Source organism: Schistocerca cancellata, chromosome 4 (genome assembly GCF_023864275.1).
Source record: "Schistocerca cancellata isolate TAMUIC-IGC-003103 chromosome 4, iqSchCanc2.1, whole genome shotgun sequence".
In the NCBI taxonomy this organism is placed as follows: domain Eukaryota; kingdom Metazoa; phylum Arthropoda; class Insecta; order Orthoptera; family Acrididae; genus Schistocerca; species Schistocerca cancellata.
Genome location: NC_064629.1, coordinates 593417763 through 593435154, shown reverse-complemented (window position 1 = coordinate 593435154; position 17392 = coordinate 593417763). Strand labels below are relative to the sequence as shown.

The window sequence follows — 17392 nt, the reverse complement described above, 5'->3', positions numbered from 1 at the left end:
GACTCTCTTCGTAGTTTAACTAAAGCAATTCTGACTATACATACATTCTGGTTTATTTCTTATTCCTTCTATCCTTTTGCAGTCTGTGTATCTGAAACACAAAAACTCAAACTTATTCTGTCTTCAATTCCAACTTGAATCTTTTCTTTTCTATGTGGTAATTACAAAATTATCAATAGGCACATAAACAATACTGATAGCATTGACAGCTTTTGGATGCAACCTTCTTGAGAGCTAATAGAATACGCATACACTTGCACAGCTATATAGTTCCAGCTGATTACATTGTATTGGCACTGCAGAGCGAATGGGACTGCACAATACAGTCAGCTGGACTACGTAGCCCTGCATAGTTCTGTTGAAGGACTCATCTGAAAGCTATTCTTGTGTTTCTTAGTACCTCATGGCATATTAGTTCATCGAGCAATTCATGAGGGTCCTGTTGGTTATAGTGGCCAGCTGTACACTATCAGGAAAAATTGAGCACATCCTAAAAAAGCATTTAGTAAAAACTGTCTTCTGCCCACCAAATAGAACACAAGCATTATTGATGAGCTCAAAAACTGTCAGTTTACAGAATGCTGGTTATACTAGATTCCACGTCAATGCGGCAAGAAATATTCTGGACAAACAGTGAGCGCCACTGAAGATCGCTACTGAGAACACCAGCAGCACACTTGCCTAGTGTACCCCATGAAGTCACTGGTTGCGGAGCACTGTTTGTCTGAGACTCAGGAGATGAGTTATGAACACACCAGGATTTTAGCAAAAGCATTCAAATACTGTGACCACTGAAATACAAACAAGGGACAACCTCATAAACTGGGACTGCAGCTATAATCTCAGCAAGGCTTGGGAACCACCACTGAGTCTAATTAAGAAGAAGACACTCAGCAAACACAACAAGCTGGCTGCCAGAGTCTCTAGAGTGCTTAAAGCCACACTGCCACATCTGGGACACCCCACTGGCTTTTGCAAATGACAGTTGCCCACAAAACTGTCTACTCAATCATCAATGCCTGCCATCACGTGCAGACAAGAGTTTCAAATGGACTGCAAGGGAATGAGATAGAAGTCAGCCATCCACACCAAGTCAGCTCATCTGTGCACCTGATGGTGGCAACATGTTCAACTGCTGAAATATTTTGCCAGCTGCGTACAATGAACAAGCATTACACCTGTGAACTGTCTGATTTTCATGACTATGAGCTTCAGACATACATGGAGTTGTTACCTTTACTCCTTCCATTAATTATATTTCACCAAGGTCTTCCCACCACCACAAACATAATATACTTAGCCCAAGGAATTGCATTGACCTCACTACCAGCAGCCCACACTATGGCGCATATTGTATCAAAACTTGCATAAATAAAAATATCTGGCACAAAAGTTTGGGAAATCCTCCTCAATAAACTATCTATTAAGAGACTGACACAATCACTAGTACAATGAAGTAGAACATAGTCTCATTTGTTTCATTTCTTATAAGTACTACAAAACAGGATTTATAAGTATTAACAAGATCTGCAAATGAAGATTGGAGGACAGTGGATCCTATAAATCCAACAAGATGTAAAAGCACTTTAACTCGAGATAGGAGATGCAGAGAGAAACATAAAATTAACTCCAATGTTAAAACGGACAAATTTTTAGCAGAAGTGAAAGGTACTGGGTGAACCACATGAACCTTCAAAGAAAATATGAAAGCGGAACAGCTCAGGTGATCTAATGTGACCAAGGAAGAAGAAGAAGAAGAAGAAGAAGAAGAAGAAGAAGAAATGACAGCGATGACGACGACAACATTCAACACAAATGACTATTTTAATTTACTTTCTTCACATCTTTCCTGAAACTTGAAATTATTCTTTCATTCTAAAACCATTTTGCATTGAACTTTTATCATCTACAATTATCTGTAAAAACCACACACAAACAATGTAGTATGCAGTTCTGTGAGCAGCCTTCCATTGTCACATCTACTGTACTCCACAACAACAGTAAAACAAGATGAAAATATATGGAAATGGCTTCGTCGTTTGTCTCCATTCACTCAATTTTGCAACTGACCACGTACACACATGCGCACGTGCACGCATGCACTCACACACTCACACAGTGTTTTGTATGTATGTAGAAACAGTTTACTACCGCACATGTATTGGACCCTCTAATTCCAAGCTTGTCTTCTGGTTTTCCTGACGTTACACCACCAAAGTCTCTCTCCACAATAAAAGCTGATACAACTTCTTCCTTCTCTCCTTTGTGATTTTCTACCTAAAATAAAAAAGCAAACTATGAAAAAACATAACTAATATTTCACATGAACTCCATTTTATACTGAGAATGGAGTTCACATAAAACTCATCAACTGTCCAAGAAAATATTATGCTATATAATTATTTACTTGAAATATGATGATAAATCTGAGAAGAATATCATTAAACATCTTACCTCTGCTTTCGCGAAAACTGTAAAAATGTTTGCAAGTCCTCCATTGCTAATCCACAGCTTGCTACCATTCAGAATCCACGACTTCCCATCTTCAGATAACTTTGCACGTGTCTGGATTGATGCAGCATCAGAACCACTGGAAGGTTCTGTTAAACAGAATGCAGCAATCCACTCACCAGTTGCTAAATGAGGTAGATATTTCTTCTTCTGTTCTTCAGTACCAGCAATCAGTATTCCCTAGTTTTATTAAAAAAGAAATCACTTCAATGAAAGATGTTTGAAGTAACTAAATAACAGCCATAGAGTTCACCAAGTGTACAATGGATGAAATATCACACATTTCAGTGCTAATAATAAAGTATTATTAATGATAGACACAGGTATTACAACTAAGTAACTATTACACGAGTAAAACAGGGGATTGCAATGTGAATACATTTTTAAACAGCACAAGCCCGGAATTCATACCTGAAATACTATTACAGGTAATCCTTTTGGGCTAGTTTATAAAGCAAACATTTAGCAGGAACTTTCTTTTGAGATGAAAGTGTGTTTAATTTGTAGTGTGTTCTGTTGATTTGAAGCAGGCAGGAATGTACTTCTCAATATTTATTCCCGACAAAGTTACGTTAGAAGTAAAGTAAACGGGCTCCAAATACTTTTTAAGTGGATTTTTTTTTCCATCTTACATTGTACACACTGTCATGTGAATATACACAAACATGTACCAGATGGTACATAAGGAATCATAAATTGACAATCAGCATATATTAACAAGTGTATCGTTAAACAGTGTAAATTACACGGGCAAGTCTGTAATCATCTGATACAGTCTTTGGGTCATAATGATTCTGAATCACGTATTTCGTTTAACAAAGGCCTCTGTCACCAGATGACTTTGATCTCTGTTAAAGTCATAAAAAGGGTAATAGAAGAACCACTAACATGCAAGGTTGCACGTGGCAGTATGGAGTATATTTAATATTTTGGAAGATGAATGGATACTTTTAAGTAGCTATAGCAAAGTTTCTGTTCCAACTGTCAAAAACTTACATAATACTGACTTTTAAATCATTGTCTTTAAAGAAAAACACATGACCATACTGTATTTTTTTCCTTTCCTTAGGAGCTAGGAGGGTGGCAACCCCCCCTCCCCCTTAGTGTATTGGTACCCTTGCTTATATTTGTTACAGTTCTGGGAACCCCTCATGTATTATATCCCTGAATTTAGGGCACTACAGCAATATCATAAATCTCAGTAGCCGACACTTTGGCACGTAGATGATATACAAAAATGTATCACACCCAACAGACTACAAATATTGACATAACGTTGACTTTTACATACAAATGACCTAGGAATATATACAGTAGGTATCATATAATCATACCCCCCATGAACCTTGCCGTTGGTGGGGAGGCTTGCGTGCCTCAGCGATACAGATGGCCATATCGTAGGTGCAACCACAACGGAGGGGTATCTGTTGAGAGGCCAGACAAATGTGTTGTTCCTGAAGAGAGGCAGCAGCCTTTTCAGTAGTTGCAGGGGCAACAGTCTGGATGACTGACTGATCTGGCCTTGTAACACTAACCAAAACGGCCTTGCTGTGCTGGTACTGCGAAGGGCTGAAAGCAAGGGGAAACAACGGCTGTAATTTTTCCCGAGGGCACGGAGCTTTACTGTACGGTTAAATGATGATGGCATCCTCTTGGGTAAAATATTCCGGAGGTAAAATAGTCCCCCATTCGGATCTCCGGGCGGGGACTACTCAAGAGGACGTTGTTATCAGGAGAAAGAAATAGCATCAAACCAGTCTCAGGACTGAAGACCACAACAACAACATCATATAATATCACAAATATGAAAAATATGTTATAATATCAGAGTGGCCAACATACAACAGCTATAAGCAGTATTGTTACATATCTTATACCTCCTAAGCTCATCAATTGTCATGTAATCTAGACCTCAGGCACTACTTACAGATACAAAAAACAAACAACCAAAATGTCCATGTATAGTTGATTAAGCATCAGATATAATACCACATAGGATAATGCTATGAGGGAACTGTCGTGTGATATAGAATCCAAGAACATAGTCACATATGATATCTGTATACCTATTCACAACAATATCAGAGAGATGTTACACAAATAGTATAAATATATGGTATCAATGGAGAACTAAGAACATTGACAAATAATACCACTGTTGAAACTATTACATCATGTGATGTAAAACATAAGTACAAGATAGTGAACCTCATTCACTAAAACATTGTTAATATAGTGACCATAATAAATTTTAAGAAACCAAGTATATCAATTTTCAATAATGTGAGGGCAATGTTAGAATATACAGGGAAACACACATGATATCACTAAAGGTACATCAATGTTGCCTTATGATTATAATATTTCAGTTGGGTTAGCATTTGCAATAGAACATAAGCACTGCATAGTTATCTTATAACCTAGATCTTGGTCATAAGAAAGTAAAATTAAAAGAGCAACCTAACTTTTGGTGAAGGAATGCCTTAAGTATTTAACAATGTCAATACTACATTTTCTTCCTTAAGTTGTCCAACACATTTATCAGCCAAATCCATATGAAAATGGGCAATACACAAACAGGAAAACTCTGGTACCACGCGCCACTGAATCTGAATCCACGCCAGACATCATGGATGTCGAAGACCCATAGAGGTCTCTGCACCATAAGCTGTGGCGGCACGCGCCTCCGGGCCGCTTTTAGTGTGGGGGCGCCACAGTGGAACATGTGATCCCAGCGGCCAATAGTGGCGCCCCCGATAGCATACTTAAGCGCCGGACTCTCGCTCAGCCAGTCAGTCTGATCTCGCTTACGTCGGTTTACACCTCGCTTTGCGCTAGACTGCTTATTTCCTGGTTCATGTTCGAGTGGACGTGTATGTTTCCTTGTGACTCTGTTGTTCGGTCTTCTTGTATTCACTCTGTCCTTCGTTGGTCGTGTTCATCCTCTTCCATTGTGTTGTTGTTCAAGGGCCTCTCCGCGGGTCCCACTGAGCCTTCCGTCATTGCTACCCCGCGACCGTGCTGGTCACAGTTACAACATTTTGGGAACAATGTAAACGGTGGTCGTTCTTGGTATGGAGGCGAAGTTGGTCTGTCTGCTGGAGCAACAGCAGCAGCTCATGCAGCAGCAGCAGCTCCAGTTAGACATCTTACAAGAGTCACTGCAGTTGCTAACGGACAAAGTCGATGCCCGGGACGCGTTACCACACCAGCTTCAGGGCCCTCGGGTGTCCAATGCTTTCCCGCGTCCGCCATCGTTTCCACCCTTTAATGACGCTAAAGAGGACTGGGAAACCTACTTACATAGGCTGAAACAACATTTCATGGATTTTCAGGCCACGAACGACTCCTTGCACCAGTCGTTGTTTTTGTCTTGGGCCTCTCTGGACACGTTCTTTCTTCTCCGCAAGTTGGCACCGTTGTCCGATCCTGTGGCTCTCTCTTTCAAGGAGCTCTGCCTTTTGCTGACAAACTATTATTCCCAATGCTATCATGTAGTCGCCTCTGGGCTGGAGTTCCACCAGTATCATAAACAGCCTGGTCAATCATATCATTCCTGGGTCACGGACTTGCAGGGTCTCAGCTGCCGATGCGATTTTATGTGCACCAATCAGCAGTGTAAGGCTTCGTATGTGGACTCCCTGATCCGGGATGTGGTGGTTCAGCTGGCTCCCGACCCCGAGGTCCATACTGCGGCATTGAAACTTGACAACCCCTCCTTGGAAGACATTCTCCGCATTGCTCGCTCCTTTGAAATTGCTCAAGCAGCTAACGAGCGTCTTATGGCACGACCGCAGGTGGCAGCGATCTTGGCGTGTTCTGCCCTCACGATGTCGCTGTGGCCCGGCCAACAGGGGCCAGCGACGTTGGGATTCTTCATGTTCTGACGTCTCTATGGCGTCGGCGCCTTCGGTCGCCCCTCATCGCCGGTCGCGCGGCCCATTTCTGTCTTGCCAACAGTGGTTTACTGCCCATTCGCAGGCTGACTGTCCCCACCGCTGGAAAATGTGCACGCTGTGTAACAAGGAGGGCCACAGACGATCGGTTTGTTTTAGTCGCTCGACTCGATCCCATCCTGCTCCCCATGGGCCTCAAGATACCGTCCATGCTCTGCAATCGGTTGTCCCACAGGATGACCCATCAGTGCGGAAGCTTTTCCTCACACTCCACATTGTCACAGAGGATATCAGTTTTCAGGTTGACACTGGGGCCACCGTCTCTCCGATTAATATGGCGACATATATACGGCTGGGCTCTCCTGCATTGTCGCCTCCCTCTCGCCGTTTGGTTGCCTACGGAGACGGTTCCATTCCCCTTCGTGGGCAGTTCGTCATCCAGGTGACATACAAGCATGTTCCGCGGATCTTTACCCTCTTTGTCGTTGACCATCCATTGGCTTCGAATATTTTTGGCCTGGATGCGTTTCAACTGTTTGGCTTTTCAATTTCCGATGAAGTTAAGGTCATTTCCATGGCTGTTCCCTTTCAGGACTTGGACGATCTGTGCTCCATTTTTGCGTCATTGTTTGCACCAGATCTCGGCTGTGCCTCTGGCTTTCAGGTGCACATCACCCTCCGGCCGGATGCACAGCCTCACTTTTTCTGGGCCTGGTCCCTTCCGGTGGCCTTACGGCCAGTGGTCAAGCAGGAACTTGATCGGCTCCAGGCCGCTGGCATGCTGGAACCTGTAACCTATAGTGCATAGGCGACACCACTGGTGGTCATACGGAGGAAACCCAATGGGTCCCTCCAGCTGTGTGGGGACTTCGGCGCTACAGTCAATGCTCAGTACCTCGTTGACACTTACCCCATTCCCCGACAGGAAGACCTTCTTGCCAAGCTTGCTGGGGGAGAGTATTTTTCCAAGATCAACCTGGCTGAGGCATACCACTAGTTGCCCTTGGATGCTGAATCTCAGAACATCATGGTTATCAACACGCCTTTCAGATTGTATAAGTACAAGCGCCTTCCCTTTGGTGTCTCTTTGGCGCCGGCCATTTTCCAGCGATTCCTGGAGCAGCTTACCCAGCCTATCCCTGCATGTGTGAATTATCTGGATGACATCTTGGTCACCGGGTGCTCCCGCCAGGAGCATTTGCAAAACCTCAGTGCCTTATTTCACACTCTGCAGTCTGCTGGTCTATGCTGTCGGCTGGACAAGTGTTGTTTTATTCAACCGGAAGTGGAATACTTGGGCCACTGGCTTAGCAAAGATGGCATACGCCATTCAGGTCGTAACGTCATGGCCATTGAGGCCCTTCCTCGTCCCAAGGACTTATCAGAACTGCAGGTGTTTCTGGGCAAGGTTACTTATTACTTAAAGTTCTTGCCCCCGGCTGCCTCCGTTGCTGAACCCCTCAATCACTTGCGTTGCAAAGGGGTACCTTTTGTTTGGACTCCTACCTGTGATCAGGCTTTTCTCCGCTTAAAGGCGATGCTGAAGTCCGCCCCTTGCCTTACTCCCTTCTCTCCGGACCGCCCCTTGGTTGTGGTAGCTGATGCGTCGGCATATGGCATTGGGGCCGTCCTCACACACCGGGATGCTGATGGCTCCGAACAGCCCGTCGCTTATGCCTCTAAGACGTTGACCCCAGCAAAACGGAACTACTCCCAGATTGAAAAGAAGGGCCTGGTGATTGTTTTCGCCGTCCAAAAATTTCATTCCTATCTCTTTGGGGCAAAGTTCACCCTCCTGACGGACCATAAACCCTTAGTTACACTTTTTGGACTCTACTCTCACGTTCCCGAGCGAACGGCTCAACGTCTCCAGCGCTGGGCATTGTTTTTACGTCATTACGCTTACACCATCCGGTACAAGCCCACCGCGCACCCTGCTAATGCGGATGCTTTGTCACGTCTCCTAGCAGGCCCTGATCCTGCCTTTGACCAACAGGAGGTCCTCTGCCTTCACATTGATTCCGCCCGCCGGGATGCGCTGGACGGTCTTCCTCTTATGGCTGCTGACGTTGCTGCGGCTACCCGCCACGACCCTGTCTTGCGGAAGGTTCTCAACTACGTGGTCCATGGGTGGCCGTCCTATGTCACTTGTCAGATGCAGTCCGATTTCAGCCCCTGGCGCCACCTGTCCCACAAGCTCTCCATGGTCAATGGTGTCCTTCTGTTGCTCACGGAGTCAGATGCCCACCGGGTGGTCATCCCTCTAGAATTGCAGCTTCGGTTGCTCAGTTTGTTACACTGCGGGCACTGGGGCACGTCCCGTATTAAAGTTTTGGCTCACCGGCATGTGTATTGGCCTGGCATCGATGGCGATATTGAGAGCCTGGTCTGTGGCTGTACTGTCTGTGTGCGTCACCAGACAAGCCCCCCTCAGTCGTTTGCACCCTGGCCTGTGCCTTGCCGGCCTTGGGATCGCATCCATATCGATCTTGCGGGCCCGTTTTTGGGGTCCATGTGGTTGCTCATCATTGATGCCTACTCCAAATACCCATATGTTGTCCAAATGGCGTCCACCACCATGGAGGTTACTCTCATGGCCCTGGCCCAGGTTCTCACCATTGAGGGCCTGCCCCACACGTTGGTCTCCGATAATGGTCCCCAATCCACAGCTTCCTCCTTCCACGATTTTTGTCAGGCCAATGGTATCAAGCATATCCGTAGCCCCCCATTCCACCCTTCATCCAAATGCGCGGCATAGAGGCTTGTCCGCACTTTTAAACACCAGTTGACTAAGGCAGTAGAAACATCTCCAACCACGTCGGCCCTCACCCTGTTTTTGAGCACCTATCACACTACACCAATTGACGGTCACAGTCTGGCAGAGCTCCTTCATGGGCGCCAGGCGCGGACCCTGCTCCATTTGCTGATGCCATCCTCCTCCCGCCCTCACTCCCAGCCCTCGCAGCGGTAAGCACCTGGTGCGGCCGTATGGGCCCGTGAGTACGGGCGCAAGGCAGGTTGGACACCCGCCACGGTCATCGCAGCCCATGGGCAGCGTGTCACATCGGTGCAGACGTTGAAAGGGTTGGAGCGGCGCCATCATAATCAGCTCTGCCCTCGTGCTGCCTCGGGCCGCCACCTCTTTCCCTACCTTCTTCGGGTACGGACGTGATCCTCGAGTCACCGTCCCAGCCCCCGGTTGCTGTCTCTCCGCGGGCCTGCTGCTGGCGCTCTTCGCCTCCGGGTGGATCGGTGGCTCCCTCCCCTGCCCTGGACTCTGGATCGGCTGTCAAGGATACCTCGGTCGTCCCTTCCTCCCCGCCACTAGCGGTTGATACGCCCAGTTCCTCTTCCCACTGCCGCCCACCTTGGCACCGTCTGGGGCGTTTCTGCCCCTGCGCACAAGTTTCAGGGGGGAGGGATCTGGTACCGTGCGCTGCGGAATTTAAATCCATCCCAGATGTCATGAACGTCGAAGACCCATAGAGGTCTCTGCACCATAAACTGTGGCGGCGCACGCCTCCGAGGCCGCTTTTAGTGTGGGGGCGCCACAGTGGAACATGTGGTCCCAGCGGCCAATAGCGGCGCCCCCAATAGTGTACTCAAGCGCCGGCCTCTCGCTCAGCCATTCAGTCTGAACTCGCTTACGTCAGTTTACACCTCGCTTTGCGCTAGACTGCTTACTTCCTGGTTCATGTTTGAGTGGACATATTTGTTTCCTTGTGACTCTGTTGTTCTGTCTTGTCGTATTCGTTCTGTCCTTCGTTGGTCGTGTCCGCCCTCTTTTGTTGTGTTGTTCGTGGGCTTCTCTGCGGGTCCCACCGCGCCTTCCGTCATTGCTACCCCGCGACCGTCCTGGTCATAGTTACAACAAAAACAATTTAACTTTTTTTGAGTATGAGGGTATGAATCTAAATCCCCTTAGACACTGGCTGCAAAAGGCTTACACATCAGGAGCCAGAGAGGTTAGAAAGTTAATCATTTTAATTATACAACTTCAGTAAAGTTTACAAAAAAAACTTTTATTCCCTAAATCTTTCTATTCATTCAAATTATTGTCAGGTTGTTGCTTGAAGTTGCAGAAAATCTCAGTCTCTTCTAGTACATTCACATCTTAAACTTTACTAGTCTTGTGTATCAGCTTCACGTTATTTTATATATTGCCTATTCTATGTACAGAAGACATGCACACTCAAGGCTGAGTAACCAGAAAGGCGGGAATGTTGCTGAAATCTGATATTTAATTTTCTGTCTGTCTGTCCAATGTAGAACTTAATCATATTGGTCACAATCTAATCTGTATACATGTGCCTGATCACATGCTGACTTCTGTTTTAAGCTGTTCTGGAGCCTAGTTTTCATGTCGTTCTTTATCTGAAACATTATTCTGATGTCACTATTTCTAAAAATTTGATTAATAGTATCAGAAATTTTTCCCACATACAGGAAAGATACATATTTAGTTTTATTGTTATTATTATTATCATCTTTTACAAGGGTGATTTCTTGATTTCTGTTTCACCATTATACCCATTAGCTAAAGATACATATCCAAGTGTGTCCAATTCTTCATTAAAATTGGTATTCTATGTAGCCTTTCTATCATGGCATGAAAATATGTATCTTTATATCTGAATGGATGGCATGATGATAATAGTTGTAGTTGATTTCCTAAAAATGTTTAAGACATATTTTTTATCTACTTTAGAAATTTGTAGATCAAGGAAGTTGCTCTTATACCTCTTTTTCCTTTTCTACAGTGAATTTCAAGATGGAGTGTGCACTATTAAATGAGGTGTATAATTCTTGAACATCGTCATTTCCATTCATCAGCAATATAGTATCATCAAAATACCTTTTATAATATTTCATATTCTTCATTAATTCTACCTTGCTGCTCAATACGTCACAATCTATGTGATCTATAAAAATGTTAGCCAAGGTACCAGCTAGGCAACACCCCGTGGCTCTCTCCTGCGGTTTTTTATACACTGAACAGCCAAAGAAACTGGTACTGCCTAATACCATGTAGGGCCCCCACGAGCACACAGAAGTGCCACAACATGATGGGGCAGGGACTTGACTAATGTCTGAAGTAGCACTGGAGGGAACTGACACCATGAATCCTGCAGGTCTGTCTGTAAGTCTGTAAGTGGGTGAAGATCTCTTCTGAACAGAAAGTTGCAAGGCAACCCAGATATGCTCAATAATATTCATTTCTCGGGAGTTTTGTACCCAGTAGAAGTGTTTAAACTCAGAAGAGTGTTTCTGGAGCCACTCTACCAATTCCGGACTTGTGGGGTGTTCTGCTGGAACTGCTCAAGCCATCAGACTGCACAATGGACATGAATAGATGCAGGTGATCAGACAGGATGCTTATGCATGTGTCATCTGTTAGAATTGTTCTAGATGTATCAGGGGTACCAGATCATTCCAACTGTACACGCCCCACACCATTACAGAGCCTCCACCAGCTCCCACACTTCCCTGCTGACATGCAGGGTCCATGGATTCCTGAGGTTATCTCCATACCCACACTTGTCCATGTCCATTCGCTTGATACAATTTGAAACCAGACTCGTCTGACCACGCAACATGTTTCCAGTCATCAACAGACCAATGTCAGTGTTGACGGGCTTTGTGTCATGCAGTCATCAAGGACTTTTTAAGTTTTTCCTGTTAAAATGTATAATTCACCAATCAAAATAAGGAGGAGGAGGAGGAGGAGATTAGTGTTTAACGTCCTGTCGACAACGAGGTCATTAGAGACGGAGCGCAAGCTTGGCTGAGGGAAGGATGGGGAACGAAATCGGCCGTGCCCTTTCAAAGGAACCATCCCGGCATTTGCCCAAAGCGATTTAGGGAAATCACGGAAAACCTAAATCAGGATGGCCGGCGACGGGATTGAACCGTTGTCCTCCCGAATGCGAGTCCAGTAATCAAAATAAGGGATGGGACAATACTCCTGACATTAAAAGTTAATAAATGTTTACACATAACCCTATGTGTATCATTCATTGCCTTTATTACAAAGAATGGAAGGAAAGAAGGGTGAAGCTATCATTTCTCTCTCTCTCTCTCTCTCTCTCTCTCTCTCTCTCTCTCACACGCACACACATGAACATGCTCGTGCAAGAAGCTGGTATCAAAAACATTGTCCTTATATTATCGCTTTTTAATGTAACACTCTTTATAATCCATGTCAAATCTCTGAATATTATTGAAGAATGATACTGATAGCAAAATTATTACTGAATGTATTGAACAGCTGGCATGTGTTTCTTGATGATAACTGTATTCTTGAAGATTAAACTATTTTCACTGAAAAAAAAAAGAAGGGAAAAATGCTTTATCATCAGATGTAGTGATATTTGAGACAGACTATAGTTTTCTATATTGCCCCTTTCTTTATCTACTTTCACATGACTGCACTTCTGTGATGATAAAATGAACACACTAATATAAAAAAGATTTAATAAGGAAGAATCAATGCCTAAGCTGCTAAGATTGTTTGATTGCAATACTAGTTGATTTTTAAAAAATTGGCAATTCTTGGAATCGTGGAATTGCAATCTGTAGCAAGTAAAAAGTTTAGCCTACAGGCTAGCTACTTACTATAAACTATATTTTATTTCAAAAATTGTGTTTAAATTTTAGTGTTTTTTTCTTTTTTTATTATGTATTACCCCAATAATTGACACAATTAAAGATGTAAAAATTTATGTTTATGGTCCAATTTACTTCTGCTAATAACTCTCCCCTAACTCTCAAGCAGCTTTTTCATCTTGGTTTCCCAATCACTTAGGAATGAGTGTTGCAAAACACCTTCTCCAATACAAATATCAGCTTAAATTTTTTTTTTATAAGCCCCACTTATCAATTAATCTTCAAAATGCACAGATGCCCAGGCATTTATTCTGGGCATTTGCCCCAACTTATAAATGCCCAGGCATTTTACACCATTATTACCACATAACAGAGCCTGAGGTTTCAATACCTTGTACTCATGTTTTACGTCATGTGATATAATACTTTCAATAATGGTATTATTTTTCAACATTATTGGTTCTCCAGTGATGCCATACATTTTTTCCATTTCTTAACCTATCTCTGATATTAATGTGAATGATATACCAACACCCTACGGGACTATGTTCCTGGATTCTATATAACATTAGTGAACCTGACAATGCCTTTCAGTTACTGAAAGTTGTATGGGAATTGGATACACGTCCCAATCTCCCCCCCCCCCCCCCCCGCCCCTCTGACCATCTCCTCCTCCCCCTCTCTTTGTCCATATCGTTCTCCTTCCCCCCTCTCCCGGCCTCATCACTGCCTCCTTACTCTCTGTCTATCTACTCCTCCTCCTCCCCCTCCCCTTTGTCCATCCCCCCTTTTCTCCCTCTCCATGTCCATTTTCTCCCCCTCTCTGTGAATCTCCTCTCCTTCCCCTCTCTCTGACTTTGGGCCTTGTTTATTGTTATTGCCAATGAAACCTTGATTGGGAATTGAGGTCACTTAAAATGAATGGGTGAACTGGTTAGGATCATCAGTATACATGATATGAGAGACCTCTCCTGCTGCTGGATCTGTGAGGATAGTAGCTTCAATGATAGTGTGTCATACAGGTTTAATCTGCAAATGAGTAGGATCACATTCAGATGATTCAGATTCAGTAGCAGTATTCTAATCATACGCCGATAAGCCACAAATACAACTTCCTTGTTTTCTGTTAAAACAGACTGCAAGGAAGGAAACGAAACAGCACATAGCTGTGTATTTAATTTTTATTTACATTTTTTTATACATAGAAAAAATATATACGGCAGGAACAATTTGTCTGCTGGTTTAAATGCCCTCGTATCATAATTAAAATTGACTGCAAGAAAGGAAACATAGCTGCACATTTTCACAGCACAACATTTTCTTTCTGGTGGTTTGTTTTAACAGGAAATCTCTACATTGTTGTTTAAAAAAATACATCATATGTTCGTCTGAATGTTTATTAGTGTATTGAATAAAAATTTGAAATAAGTTGCTCAAGCATGTTTTGAAACTTGCTAACAGCTTTCCCCTATTACGTACTATATATATTGAAGGAATATGCAGCCTATGTCCATCCAGATGTTTACTAGAATATTATATAACAATTTAATGTAAATCAGTCAAGAAGCAACAGAGATTTTTTGCTAAAAATGTTTCTCCTATATAGCTTAAGTCTGTCCAAATATTTATTAGATCATCATCAATCAGTCAAGAAGTTTGAGATTTTTGTTAACTATGTTTCCTTATAAAAACAAATGTAGCCTATGTTCGTCCCAATGTTTGTCAGAGTATCACGTTGAAATATGAAGTAAATTGGGTAAGAACTTTTCGAGATTGTCAACTGCATTTCCCCTTAATGTACTATATATACCAGCTGATTCAAAAAGAAAGAAGAGATTTCAATTGTTTATTACAAACTATAAGAGATAGAAACACATGTTTCTGGATAGAGGAAGGTTGTAAGTTTTAACACAACTTCATTGTTGGTTGGTTGTAGCAACATGCCAACTATGGCACAAGAGATCATTTTGCACGTGGCAATTTGCATGAAATCAATCCATCTTTCAAGTGCAAAGTGCATTCCACCATCGATTTAGCGAGAAGCCGCTGCTGCACAAGCAGATTTATGATTAGCATACAAAATTCTTGGAAGCTGGTTGCATATGCAAAGGGGACAGCACTGGTCAGTCACACATGTCTGTTGAAAACGTTGAGCATATCTGAAATGCATTTATGTGGAGTTCTCAGAAGTCCACAAGTCTGGCAGGCAAGGAACTTCAACTTCCTCAAACAACAGTGTGGTGCACTCTGAAATGACACCTGTAGATGAAGCCTTACAAGCCGCAGTTATTGCAACGACAGCATCCCAGTGATCATACCAGAAGTTACAAATATTGCATTCCAATTCTCCAGGATATGGCAGAGAATACTTATTCTGAATGACTCATCTTTTCACATGAATCAAAGTTTCATTTATCAAGTACAGTGAACCAATACAGTGTAAGACTTTGGGGGGGGGGAGTTGTCACAAAATCCTGGAATCGTTGTCAGACATGAAAGACCCACTGAAACTGAAAGTGTTTTGTGCCTTTTTTTTTTTTTTTTTTTTTTTTTTGAGGAAACTGTGACAGGAATGCATACCTCAACATGCTGCAAAATTCGTTGTTTCCTCAACTTTATCAAGACTCCAGTTTTATTTTTATGCATGACAGCACTCCACCTCACTTTCATCTTGATGTGTGACATTATCTTATCATTCTATAACATTGGATGGAAAGAGGTGGACAACAAGATCTTGTTCATTGCTTTTGGCGTGCCAGGTCACCAGACTTCATACCTTGCAATTCTGTGGGGGTACATAGAAGACAGAGTCTTTGTCTTACTTATGGCAGCTACACTTCAAAAGCTGAGAAATTGAATTGTTGAAGCTGTTGATTCAATAAACAGATACCTGCTGATTCATGCGTGAAATAAAATGGACTACGGTTTCGATGTTTCTGGAGCAACGTATGGTGCTCATGTTGAGTGTGTGGTATAGTGTCTGTGTAAACACTATACAGTGGCATGCACAATGTGTTCCTATCTTTCAAAGTTTCCATGTAATAAACAACTGAAATCTGTTGGTTGGTTGGTTGATTGATTTGTGGGAGGGGACCAAACAGCGAAGTCATCAGTCCCATCGGATTACAGATGAATGGGGAAGGGAGTCGGCCATGCCCTTTCAAAAGAACCATCCCGACATTTGCCTACAATTATTTAGGGAAATCATGGAAAACCTAAATCAGGGTGGCCAGATGCTGGTTCGAACAGTCGTTCTCCCGAATGCGAGTCCAGTGAACTAACCACTGCGCCACCTCACTCGGTTTGAAATCTGTTCTTTTTTTTTCGAATCACCCTATATCTCTCCCTATATATATTTATATACCATGTACACTTAGAAAGTGATGCACAAGGAGGAATTAATCACAAACATTATATTCACACAGGTATTGATGGAATATGCAAAATTGTAAACTTTGGCAGCTGGCAGATGAATGTGTAATGCTGCAGTGCAATTTCACTGCACAGCTGGCGAGGATGGTAAACAGGGGACATGCAGATACCAGGGCATAAAGTCTTTGCAAATTTCATTTTGTGTACTCAGCTGGACACTAATGGTGCCAAGTAGACGGGGGTGACAAAATAATTATTACATGAAAGCTTTGATTAGTAAACCTGTCTAAACCATTAGGCAGCAGAATAAGTTAATGATGCGAGGATGCAGACATGTATGTGTGGGGTATGATTTCTAAGTTCTATGTGCAATACATTTTCAGATATCGCACTAATGGCCATTAAAATTGCTACACCACGAAGATGACGTGCTACAGACGCGAAATTTAACCAACAGGAAGAAGATGCTGTGATATGCAAACGATTAGATTTTTAGAGCATTCACACAAGGTTGGCACTGGTGGTGACACCTACAACGTGCTGACATGAGGAAAGTTTCCAACCGATTTCTCATACACAAACAGCAGTTGACCGGTGTTGTCTGGTGAAACGTTGTTGTGATGTCTTGTGTAAGGTTGAGAAATGCGTACCATCACGTTTCAGACTTTGATATAGGTCGGATTGTAGCCTACCGCAATTGTGGTTTATCGTATCGCGACACTGCTGCTCGTGTTGGTTGAGATCCAATGACTGTTAGCAGAATATGGAATCGGTGGGTTCAGGAGGGTAATACGGAACGCCGTGCTGGATCCCAACAGCCTCGTATCACTATCAGTTGAAATGACAGGCATCTTATCCGCATGGCTGTAACGGATCGTGCAGCCATGTCTTGATCCCTGAGTCAACAGATGGGGACATTTGCAAGACAACAACCATCTGCATGAACAGTTCGACGACGTTTGCAGCAGCATGGACTATCAGCTCGGAGACCATGGTGCAGTTACCCT

The 17392-nt window shown here is 43.3% G+C and overlaps 1 protein-coding gene across 1 annotated transcript in view; it reads right to left on the bottom strand.

Moving 5' to 3' along the window:
• Positions 1–17392, bottom strand: part of LOC126184676 (complex I assembly factor ACAD9, mitochondrial-like) — a 107033-nt gene that overhangs the window by 32401 nt on the left and 57240 nt on the right. The window contains exons 3-4 of the mRNA XM_049927163.1: positions 2455–2691; positions 2152–2277 (exon numbers count right to left, since the gene is read on the bottom strand). Of these exons, the coding sequence (XP_049783120.1) occupies positions 2152–2277; positions 2455–2691 (363 nt within the window). The remainder of the gene's footprint in view (positions 1–2151; positions 2278–2454; positions 2692–17392) is intronic.